Here is a 10370-nt window from a genome sequence, read left to right on the forward strand (position 1 = left end):
AACCAGAAAATCTCGCAATTTGAGGGTCAGAATTTTCTCTCACGAGGAAGGCGAGAAAACCCGGTTGAAGGAAAAAAAAAAAAAAAAGAGAAAGAAATGGTTTTGAAGGTGATGAAAGCATGCATATATAGAAACTACAGTCTAGAGCAGGCATGATCACAGATTCACACGAGTGGCACAGAGAGAAAAGAAAGAAAAAGAAAAACAACGAAGGTACCTAGGGACTGTTCATGACTTCATGATGGTTTTACATTGGGAAGTTTCCTGATTGTTTGAATTTATTAACAATAATATTATATACAGTCGTGGAATACATAAATATCGTACAGTCATTTTGAAAAAAAATATGATCTATTATTAAAAAATTAATTTTTTTTATATGAATCTCGTATTTATTTTTATTTTTAAAGTGATTACACGGCATTTGTACACTCAGAATTGCAACTATTATTTCTTTTTAATTAATATCTAGAATTGAAATGAAGAGGAAAACGATAAAGACATGATCATTACTCTTTTCACAATATTACATCTATGGGTGTCATTGGAAAACAGAGAAACAAAAGACAATGAATAGAAAGAGAGTAGTGTCTATGGGGACGGGGTTTTATTAAATTTTTTTAAAAAAAAATTAAAAGAAATAAAATTGAAAAAATAATAATCGGGTCTGGTCAGAATTCCTAAAAAATATATATATATGTATCGAGTCGGGTAATCGGAAAAGCGACCAAACGGAATGCCTTTGGATCGGGTCGCGGAATATGTAATTTCAGGTCGGATCGGGACGTGGTTTTTTTAAAACTAACCGATAAAATAAATATTTTTGTTAAAAAAAAAGTAGTTAGAATATTATGCAAGGAAACTAATGCAGCATCGACATCGATGCGGAGGCACGTAAATGATATGATAGAAGAATAAATAAGTTAAGGACCGGTGGACAGTAATTGTATTAAAATTTTTGTAAAGCACGAAAAGGAGGAACAAGCTAGCTAGATAATTACGTACTCCAACGATGATCGACATGGTGGTACATTTTCTCAGTTACGATTAAAACAATAGATAATTTAAGAATGTTCTCAATATGAAATTAACTAGAAGAAATTATATATGGAAGTGTTAATTGGATATATTGCACGGTTTTTGGCAAGTTAAGCTTAGGGTTCATAATCAGGGTTAACATATTTTGTGTGGATCAAATCCCAATGTTAGATCACGTGGCCATGTTTATTTTTGTAAATCATCTCATTTTATATCATCTAATTATTATAATTTTTTTAAATTTTTATAAAATACAACAAACAATTCAATTTTTTCAAATTTCAAAACATGTTCTAATAATATTTTATTCAACTTTCATCTTATCTCATCTACGTAAACAAACGAGACTCGACCGTGGGATCCAACGCTGGGGTTTGATCCACACAAAATATGTTAACCCTGATTATTAACCCTAAGCTCAGCTTGCCAAAAACTCTAGTTGATGTTAAAGATCATTCATCTCACTTTATCTATATAAAGATCAAGGTTAATTCCACACATTCAATTCCGGATGCTTAGATTTTTCTCCTTTTTTTTTTTTATTTTCTCTCTATTTATATATTTTTTTTCCTGGATTTGAGTGATTTGTTTTACAGTTTTTAATTAATAGGATTAAACTAGGATCGTATTTAGTATGGAACCATCTGATAATTAAATATATAGTGTAATTATATAGAGAAAATATATAGATGAATCGATCCACATGGCCGACCAAACACATAAATAATCATCTTTCTGCATCGATCCGATATACGTACACATTATCACAAGGAATAATCCAAATTTGACTCTTCTTAAAACCATAAAAAAAAAAAAAATGATAAAGATAAAAAAGAAAAAGAAAAAAGAAAGAAAGATGGGCAATGCATATATAATTGATATATATATATATATATATATAAATATATACACGATGGAAGATATCGATGCTAGTGCAGATAACAGTCTCAAATTTATATCCATGCATGTAGTCCACTAGCTACATGTACAAGACCGCGTATATGGATACATGATCATGTATCCATATAATATTATAATATATATATATATATATAACCATTATTATCTATCACATGTTCTCAAGTACTGCTGCATTTGGGATTCAATAAGGTCATCTCAATGGTGTAATTTCATAGGCCTGAAAATTGATCTGCGTGGGATTTTGTAGAAAAAAGATATGAAGTTGACATGAGAGGAGGATAGGAGGCCGAGCCCTCCATTATTTAGATTCCTTTGTATTGTTTCTAGGAGGCGTGTGCTCCTCTCATGCCTAGCGCCTAGCGGACCCCACCTCCAAGCTTAGCACCATTGAACCCAATGTCCTTCTCCATCTATAAAAAGTGGATCGCCATGCAGAGCTGGGAGATATAGCAGCAACTAATACCAGCTAAAACTTCTTCTCTTCAAGTTCATAATTTTTTCGTTCATCTAGCTTCGCTCAATCAACGATGTCGGACAAGTGCGGCAACTGTGACTGCGCCGACAAGAGCCAGTGCGTGTAAGTGTTTCTATATAATTATATGCGAGCGACTATGTATGCATGCTTCATGCTTGAGTTTCTACATAATTTCCAAGTTTAAAACTCGATCGAATTTTAATTATCAGCTAAGTTTTTAATCAACTTTGCGCATGTCATCTGTTGTGTAGATCACATACACATATATATATATATATATATATATATATTCTTGCATCGATCCTGCATCTTGGCTTACTTTCAAACCTCTTGTTTGTTTATGCACGAGTTTGGAACTTGATCGGTTATTTAATTAGCACTTAAATCATTGAAATTACATGTATTTGAATCGCAGGAAGAAGGGAAACGGCTACGGCCTGGTCATCGTGGAGACCGAGAAGAGGTAATAAAGGATTTCAGATATTATTCAAGGAATTTTTTAATTTTAGTTTTAATTTTATTTCTTTCCTTTGGTCCCATAAAAAGTAATATACACGATGGCCATTAATTAGAAGCCTCTCTTGAAAAAGGTTACACTGAAAAACACTGATGATCATCATTGAAAGTTATATGCATAAAATAAAATAAAAATTTATCCCTTGCACAACTTTTTTCCTTTACAACAGTGACTGTACTAGCAAATTAAGCTAGTATATATGCTTCGACGAGAATTAAAAAAAAAAAAAAAAAAAAAAAACTCATGTCAGTCAACGTAACATGAATTAGGGAATTAAAGCAGATCGATCCTGAGACTCTAGAACCGATCCACAACCGAATATCAAAACTTTGAAGCTGGTTAGAAGCATATGCAGACAGAAAAGTAAAACTGTTCTGTTGTCCAAGTTGCATGTTAGAAGATCGACGTCGAATGACAAAGACAAACTGTGAAAATAAAATGACTAAATCAGTAAAAATCTCATCAAGTGATACTGTTTTTTATTTTTTTCCCATAAATTCGTAAGCCATCTTAAGATGTGTACGTGCCATTCCTTTTAAATTAAAGCGAGTAAAAACATTAATAGGCCAGTCACTGCATTTCATAAGATCTTAATTAATTCAAACTCCGAATGCAAGTCATCATGTATAATTAATCTAGTACGGCCTCATGATGATGCCTATTTTGGATATATATCTTGTTTTGCAGCTACATAGATACTGTTGTCATGGATTCTTCAGCAGCAGCCGAGCACGATGGCAAGTGCAAGTGCGGTGCAAGCTGCACCTGCACAAGCTGCACATGTGGTCATTAAGCCCCCACCGATGCAGGGCATCTGTGTGGAATTGTGAGAGTCATGAATAATGTAATTGTGGTCAATAATGTATTGTGTCGTAGTACTATGCGCTTTTTATTTGTTATGTGAGATGTGTCTGTCAATTGTCAAGTCATCTTAATTTCATAGTCATGAATGGTCGGTCATCTCTGTGGCCTTGTGTGGTTTAATGGACCTCTAATATATATATATATATATATATATATATATATATATATACATGTGCTGCTTGATCTATTATCATTATCATGATCAACACGCACACAGGCTATGTAAAGAGGCTTTCAGGGGCACATAAAACGGAAAATTGTTCCTTTTACAGAATCAGTCCGAGGAATATAGATATGGCCCTCAAAAACAGGGTATTAAAGAACGCCAAATTGGAACTACTCGCTTCAGAACACTCCAGTGAGTAGGAGTGAACAAAAGGTTGAGAAAATCAAAGATAGAACTTGGAAATTTCGGGGCATTTGCCTCGTGACTGTCTTGTAACCTCAATCGCAGAAATCCTTGGAAAAGCTTTTATACCTCTGAGAAAGCATAGATATCAAGCCGAATATATGAAGGAATGGTATGGATTAATGGTCACCACGTACTCACTACATCCCTATATGAAGCTTGATTGGGAATAAAATTATCACTTAGGCATCGTTTCAAACTTGGAAGATACTTGAATTTAATTTTAAACTGAGTTATCATTCAAACGCTCAATTCAAACACAACTCGATATAACTCAGTAGATTCTTAATACTGTTACCTGATGGGAAATTACTACTGACAAGTGCAGAAAGCATTATTCTTTTTCTCTCTTTCACGTGATTGACACAGCTCCCTCGATCTCTCTCGCTTTTTCCCGTTGAACCTGTCTTCTTCCCCCAACCTCCCTTTACCGGTCATGCTGTAAATGTGGGAAATCAAATCCACGCACGGCTCCTTTTTTTTTCCTGCGTGAAGTCCTCTTCAAATGTGCAATCGACGCCTTCCTAACTCCCGAATCGGCTTCTTTTTTATTCTTCTCCCGCACAAAAATTTTTTGTACTACTTATTAAATAATATATACACAAATAGAATAAAATGAAGCATCATGCTGTTGTCTTTTTTATTGATAATTTTTTTTTTTTAATTTCGAGTAAGAAAAAATTTGCAGTCTTTTTTATTGATAATTTTTTTTTTAATTTCAAGTAAGAAAAAATTTGCATAGAAAAAGTACTGGAAAATTGTTTTTTACATGTATTGAGAGAATTTATGCTTGATTTATGTTTTTTTTTTTTTTTGCTATGCGATTTATGTTATTTATTAGTAATAGGTTTAAAAAATTAATTATTCAAACGTTACAACAACTTCTCAACTTCCCATTTATTTGGTAGGAAGATACTTTTTTTAATTTCTCATAAACAAATTTAAACTCATTTTAATATTTAAATATATCTAAACTCATCTTAGACGAATCCTACAAAACTCACTTCACAATTTTAACTCATTATCATTCATTAAGAACTCAATTCACTCAATTTTTCTTAACTCAACTCAACATCTAAACGCAATATTATACTTTTAACGTACACCAAAGAAATATTTCCTTGAAAAGCTGCTCCTGTCGTCTGCCTTCAGTTCCCTAATGCTGAGCAAACAAACAGATGTCATCCTCCTAACTGTTATCTAAAAATTACACAAACTGGGGTCAATATCAGATCCATTTATCTATTTCTGGGAAGCTCTTGCAGTTAATTATGATCTCTGAGATTTAATTATTAGATCAGCAATCCAGCTGATAAAATAGGAAAGATCAGATCCATGGGTAATGGCCGATACCATATTGGCTGTAAACACGAGTACGATTATCCCGGGAAATCATTCTATATTGAATTTCTTCCAAAAATAAACAATCCCCAATGTTATAATATATCCTGATTAAATGGAAAGGGAGGCAAAAACGGGATGAAGCTTGGAATGATCATCAGGTCGAAAGAAAATACATGAAACCCATTATTATTATTATTATTATTATTTTTAATGATGGAACTCAGAAGCCGTGCAACCGCAAAATGTCTTCGAACCAGTCAAATCCTAGACCCATGTAATATGCCCACATCACACAGATCAAGTATTCATTATGAAATAGATAAAACAAACACAAACCTAAGTGTAGTAAATCCTTTTAAATATATTTTGGCTGCTTTCGCTTTGTATCAAGAAAATAAAAGTCATGAGCCCGTGGATGCATATAACAGTACAGAGAGGCTGCCTCTCCTGGCCTTATTCCAAAATGTTAATACCATCTGGTGTGTGTGAACCTAAAAAATCAAAAGTGTAGACTTTCAACTTGTTTTTTCCTATCATATGGTAAACCCAACTGCCTCTTCAAATCTCAAACATTAAATCCCTCTGCACGAAGACACTTACGGTGAGCCTCAATCCATTTTGCACAAGCTTCTTCACCGTGCTCCACAATGCATTCATCTCTCAGCTTCTTAGTGTCAGGGCAAGCACAGCAGATCTTTTTCTTTGGCTTGGATTCTGGAGTAGTTGTAATAGCTGAGCCCTGGTTCTGCTGTGAAGCTGTGAAACCTATGGCAGAGGAAGAATTAACTGTGGGCAGCTCACCCATCTTCACTGGACCCATAGAGAATAGATTACTGAAAAGAAGAAGCCAGAGAACAAATTTTGGTGAGCAAAAACAAAAACTCAGAGAAGAGACAGAGCTGATGAAAAAAATGCAATTACTAGACGTGGAATAGATATTTAGCATATAGTCACTTGCACATCTATCGATTCTTTAAGATAATAATAAAAGAAGATGACGGTTCCCCAATTTTATATCATGTATTGATTCATTATGTTGAGTTGACTACCAGAAAAAGAAAAGCAAAGAAATGAGATGCTAGTAATTTCTGCCTCATCAATACACCTTTTACATTGCACACGTTATCTTTAACAAAAGTTTTGACCCCTATATGTATTATAATTTTATATTTCCTATTTCTTTTTGCCAATCAATGTATCAATCATGCTTAGGCGTTGCTCTTGTATATGCCCAGTGTACTTGGGCTATGCCTACTATCATCAATAAAATTATTATTTACTGAATAAAAAAATCGATGTATCAAATATCAAGTTCAATCACAGTAGAAGCATCAAATTATCAACTTTGTTGAAGCAAGGGCAAGAAATCTTATTTACGAGCAGCATTTTGCTCATAAAATTTCGATAAGAAATTGGCAGCTGGGTGAAAACACACAGAAAATAAACTACTTCGATTAAAAAAAAACAAGCGGAATAGAAGAAAAGAGAATCAGAAATAAATAAAGCCCGTTTGAGTGTTCAGTTGGATGGTACCTAGAAGCAGGACAATAAAACAAAAAGGAACAGAGTTTTTTAGGTCCATTCCAACGGATAAATGAAATTATGTGTTGCAGTTGTCATATTCAAAACTCAGAATACAGATCACGGAGGACACGCATAATGCAATGTAAAGGTGACAGCCATTACGTAACAGCCTTGAAGAAATTATCATTAAAAAGGGGGTGACAGCCTTGAATAACTGATAAGTACAAAAACTAGGGCGGTGTGAAATCATTGGGCTAATTATCAAACAGATGGTGAGCAAGATTTGATTCATCCTCCCAATCTTTCCACAGACAAATCGTCAAACAGATCCACAACGCAAACTAAAAAGAATATGAGAACAGCTAATACATGTATCAGAAAACAAAAATCCATGCGTCAACCAACCAAACCCCACAATACTCCTGTAATATATGAAAAACTAGAACAAAAGCACAAGCATTGACATCGTTTCATAACTTTTTGTTTATAAACATTAATATATAAATATCGATTCATATATATTGGAAAAGGAAGCAAAGGAGGGAGAGGAAAGCTGACCTCTGGAAGGGAGAAGAAAACGCAGGAATTATTCGTTGGCGCTGTTGAGTGTTGGGGCTTAAGCGAGGAAGAAGAGCTGCAGCATCGTGCAGGGTTTTACTTGTCTTTATACTTTATGTTGAAAATTTGATGGGCCGGTGAGGAGCTGATTTCAAGGTTGGGTCAATATTCTCTGCCCTATTTCGTTACAGATATAATATTTCCCCCAAGCATTCGTTAAAACATTTATTTATTTTAAGATTAATGCTAGTTATAATCTTCGAAAATATAAGTCTTATTTATTTATTTTAAATAAAAATAAGCTCCACCGTTAAGAAATAAATTTTCACATTTTAAGATAGTATTTGTACCAATCATTTATCTTATTTCAAATAGATAAATGATATTTGCAATCCTAATATATGCAAATCTCGCACACTCATTTTGAAAAATATGGATAAATTTAAGATCCACATCAAAAAAATATTTTTCTAATGATAAACTCCATTTTTTTTCAAATATAATGTGTAAAGTTTGTACATCCTAAGACTATATCTAACATTAATCTTTCAATCACCATCTTTTCATAATTAATTAAAAACAATTTTTTTTTTCTTTTTATGTGACGAGTATGGAAAGTTATGATTTTAATTTCAAGTTTAAAACTTTTTTTATGACTAATTATTGTTATTCGCATCAATGATTTTACTCTTATTGGGGATAGCAATCCTCTAGGTAATTGAAGCACGATAACGCAGGGAAGCCATCGTATTGACCGATTAATACGGGCATTATGTCCGAGTTTTCAACTCAGAGCATTTACAAAGCTGCAATCACTAGGATTAAGGATTCTTCTGTACCTTTAACATGCATTGGTGCAGAGCAGAACAAGGCCAAGTGTCAGTTTACCAATCCAATACTGGCAATAATGGCTACAACATATGCCAGTTAGAGCCATTTGGGCGCAAATCAGTGTCCCTGAAAAAATTTCCCTGGCATTCTGAAGTGCAAAGGCGCAGGCTTTGTCCCATCAAGATTCAAGATAAAATATTCCAGTTTTACTATCCAACAGGTTTATGTAATTTGTTGAACATTATTAACAGAGAATGTGATTTAGAACAAACTATAATCGTGGATCAAAATTAGAACGATTCCCATGTCTGATGTCAAGTTCCTTTCCAACTGGTCCAGCGCAAGCTTTAAGGCAATGAGAAGTTGCTGATCTGCTTTTAAAAATTTGTCATTTGGGTATGAAAAGAACATTTCGTCTCAAGGAAAAAGTGTGAATAATAATGATGTTTAATGCCCCAGAAGCAGTGAATTTTAAGAAAGTGAAAGTAGTACTGGAATTAAGCATTTCTAATTCTTCTGCATATCATGATTCATGGCATATATGTGGAGAATTTTACAAGGATCTTCAATCCAGGAAGCCAACAGGGGTACAGATACACGAGCAAAGCAAAAACAGAAGGGAAAGCATTTGTAAGATCGTCAAAGAAACTTAAGCAAACATACAAGCCCCAGATCCCATTCACTTCCTTAGAATTTAACAGGTTTGAAGGGAACATATTACCGGAATGCAATCTGTGCTCAGTTTCCAATATGCTCATACTCCAACGTAGCCCCTGCAACTTCAGAGCACTGAAAACCAATAAAACCTCATTCAAATATGTCCCTTAATGCAGAAAGAATCAAGCAGCAGAGGAAGCAACAAGCAAGTCACAGCTCCATTCAACAAGGTAATTGAAACTCGACAGAGTTTTTGCAAAACTAATCATACTTCTCTCTCCATGAGTACATGAGAAAAAACACCCAAGAAAGCGCCAGTGCAATATCCCCAACAACCTGCCTAGGCCAATCACGAGCAAGATCCTCGAGCTTCCTCTCAAAGTACACTCTCCAAACGGCCATGGAAATGTGAAGAAGCACACACCCCTTAGCAAAGAAGCTCTGGAATTCCCTGTCCTTAACAAAAGACACCATGAACAGAAGCAACCCAATGGTAAATAAAAGCAAACCCGAGAAGGAATCTGAGGTCCGAATCAATAACTGATCCCGGGGCGTGGATCCTTGAAGCTTACGTGCAATCTCAGAGCCATGGCCAAACACAGAGACCTCATTGGAGTAAAACATCATTAAAGCTCCGCAAGTCAGAGCTATCAAAGAATGGGGAATACAAATAAGAAAAAACCCAGATGATCCCATGATTCTATTGAATTTTCTTCTCCTCCAATAAGTTCAACTCTACTATAAATTCAAAAATGGTTCAACAGCAACAGCACAATCTTTTCGTTTTCTTCTCCTCCAATAAGTTAAACTCTATTATAACTTAAAAAATGGTTCAACAGCAACAGCACAATCTTTTCGAACCACTTTCAATGAACAAGCCGCACTCTTTACTGGGATGTATATAGATATATAAAGATGCGATCGTTCATCAAGATCAATCCTTCCCCCAAAAGTCTCGTTGGAAATTTCTGGGAGATCAGGGTGAGCTATTTGATTAGAACCCAATGTTAGGTTTCACTGTACAGCTCTAAAAACCCAGATGAACCCACGGAACGAAACCATATATGGAGTTTCAGATCAATTTGATAGAGCTGAACCAAGAACCATGACTGAAACAAGAAAGTATACACAAACCCTAACCATGATATTCAGTGCTTAACACAAACAAACAAAACGGCCCAGCGATATAAACTATACAGAAGAGAGAGACAAAAGAAAACCTTGGATCCAAA

The 10370-nt window shown here is 34.5% G+C and overlaps 2 protein-coding genes and 1 long non-coding RNA gene across 3 annotated transcripts; 1 reads left to right on the plus strand and 2 right to left on the minus strand.

Annotated features, from left to right (window-relative positions):
* Nucleotides 1-2366: 2366 nt before the first annotated feature.
* LOC121237380 lies at nt 2367-3954 on the plus strand. The gene is made up of 3 exons (XR_005934911.1): nt 2367-2536; nt 2850-2897; nt 3639-3954. It is a non-coding gene; the product is annotated as an uncharacterized LOC121237380 (long non-coding RNA).
* Nucleotides 3955-5912: 1958 nt separating this feature from the next.
* LOC121237381 (cytochrome c oxidase copper chaperone 1-like) lies at nt 5913-7807 on the minus strand. Its single transcript, XM_041134091.1, has 2 exons — nt 7651-7807; nt 5913-6401 (listed from the first exon to the last, which is right to left on the minus strand). The coding sequence occupies exon 2, from the start codon at nt 6386-6388 to the stop codon at nt 6134-6136; it is 255 nt and encodes an 84-aa protein (XP_040990025.1). The 5' UTR covers nt 6389-6401; nt 7651-7807; the 3' UTR covers nt 5913-6133.
* Nucleotides 7808-9334: 1527 nt separating this feature from the next.
* LOC121237387 lies at nt 9335-9985 on the minus strand. Its single transcript, XM_041134099.1, has one exon. The coding sequence runs from the start codon at nt 9832-9834 to the stop codon at nt 9400-9402; it is 435 nt and encodes a 144-aa protein (XP_040990033.1). The 5' UTR covers nt 9835-9985; the 3' UTR covers nt 9335-9399.
* Nucleotides 9986-10370: the final 385 nt, after the last annotated feature.

This window comes from Juglans microcarpa x Juglans regia, chromosome 6S (assembly GCF_004785595.1).
Source record: "Juglans microcarpa x Juglans regia isolate MS1-56 chromosome 6S, Jm3101_v1.0, whole genome shotgun sequence".
NCBI lineage: Eukaryota > Viridiplantae > Streptophyta > Magnoliopsida > Fagales > Juglandaceae > Juglans > Juglans microcarpa x Juglans regia.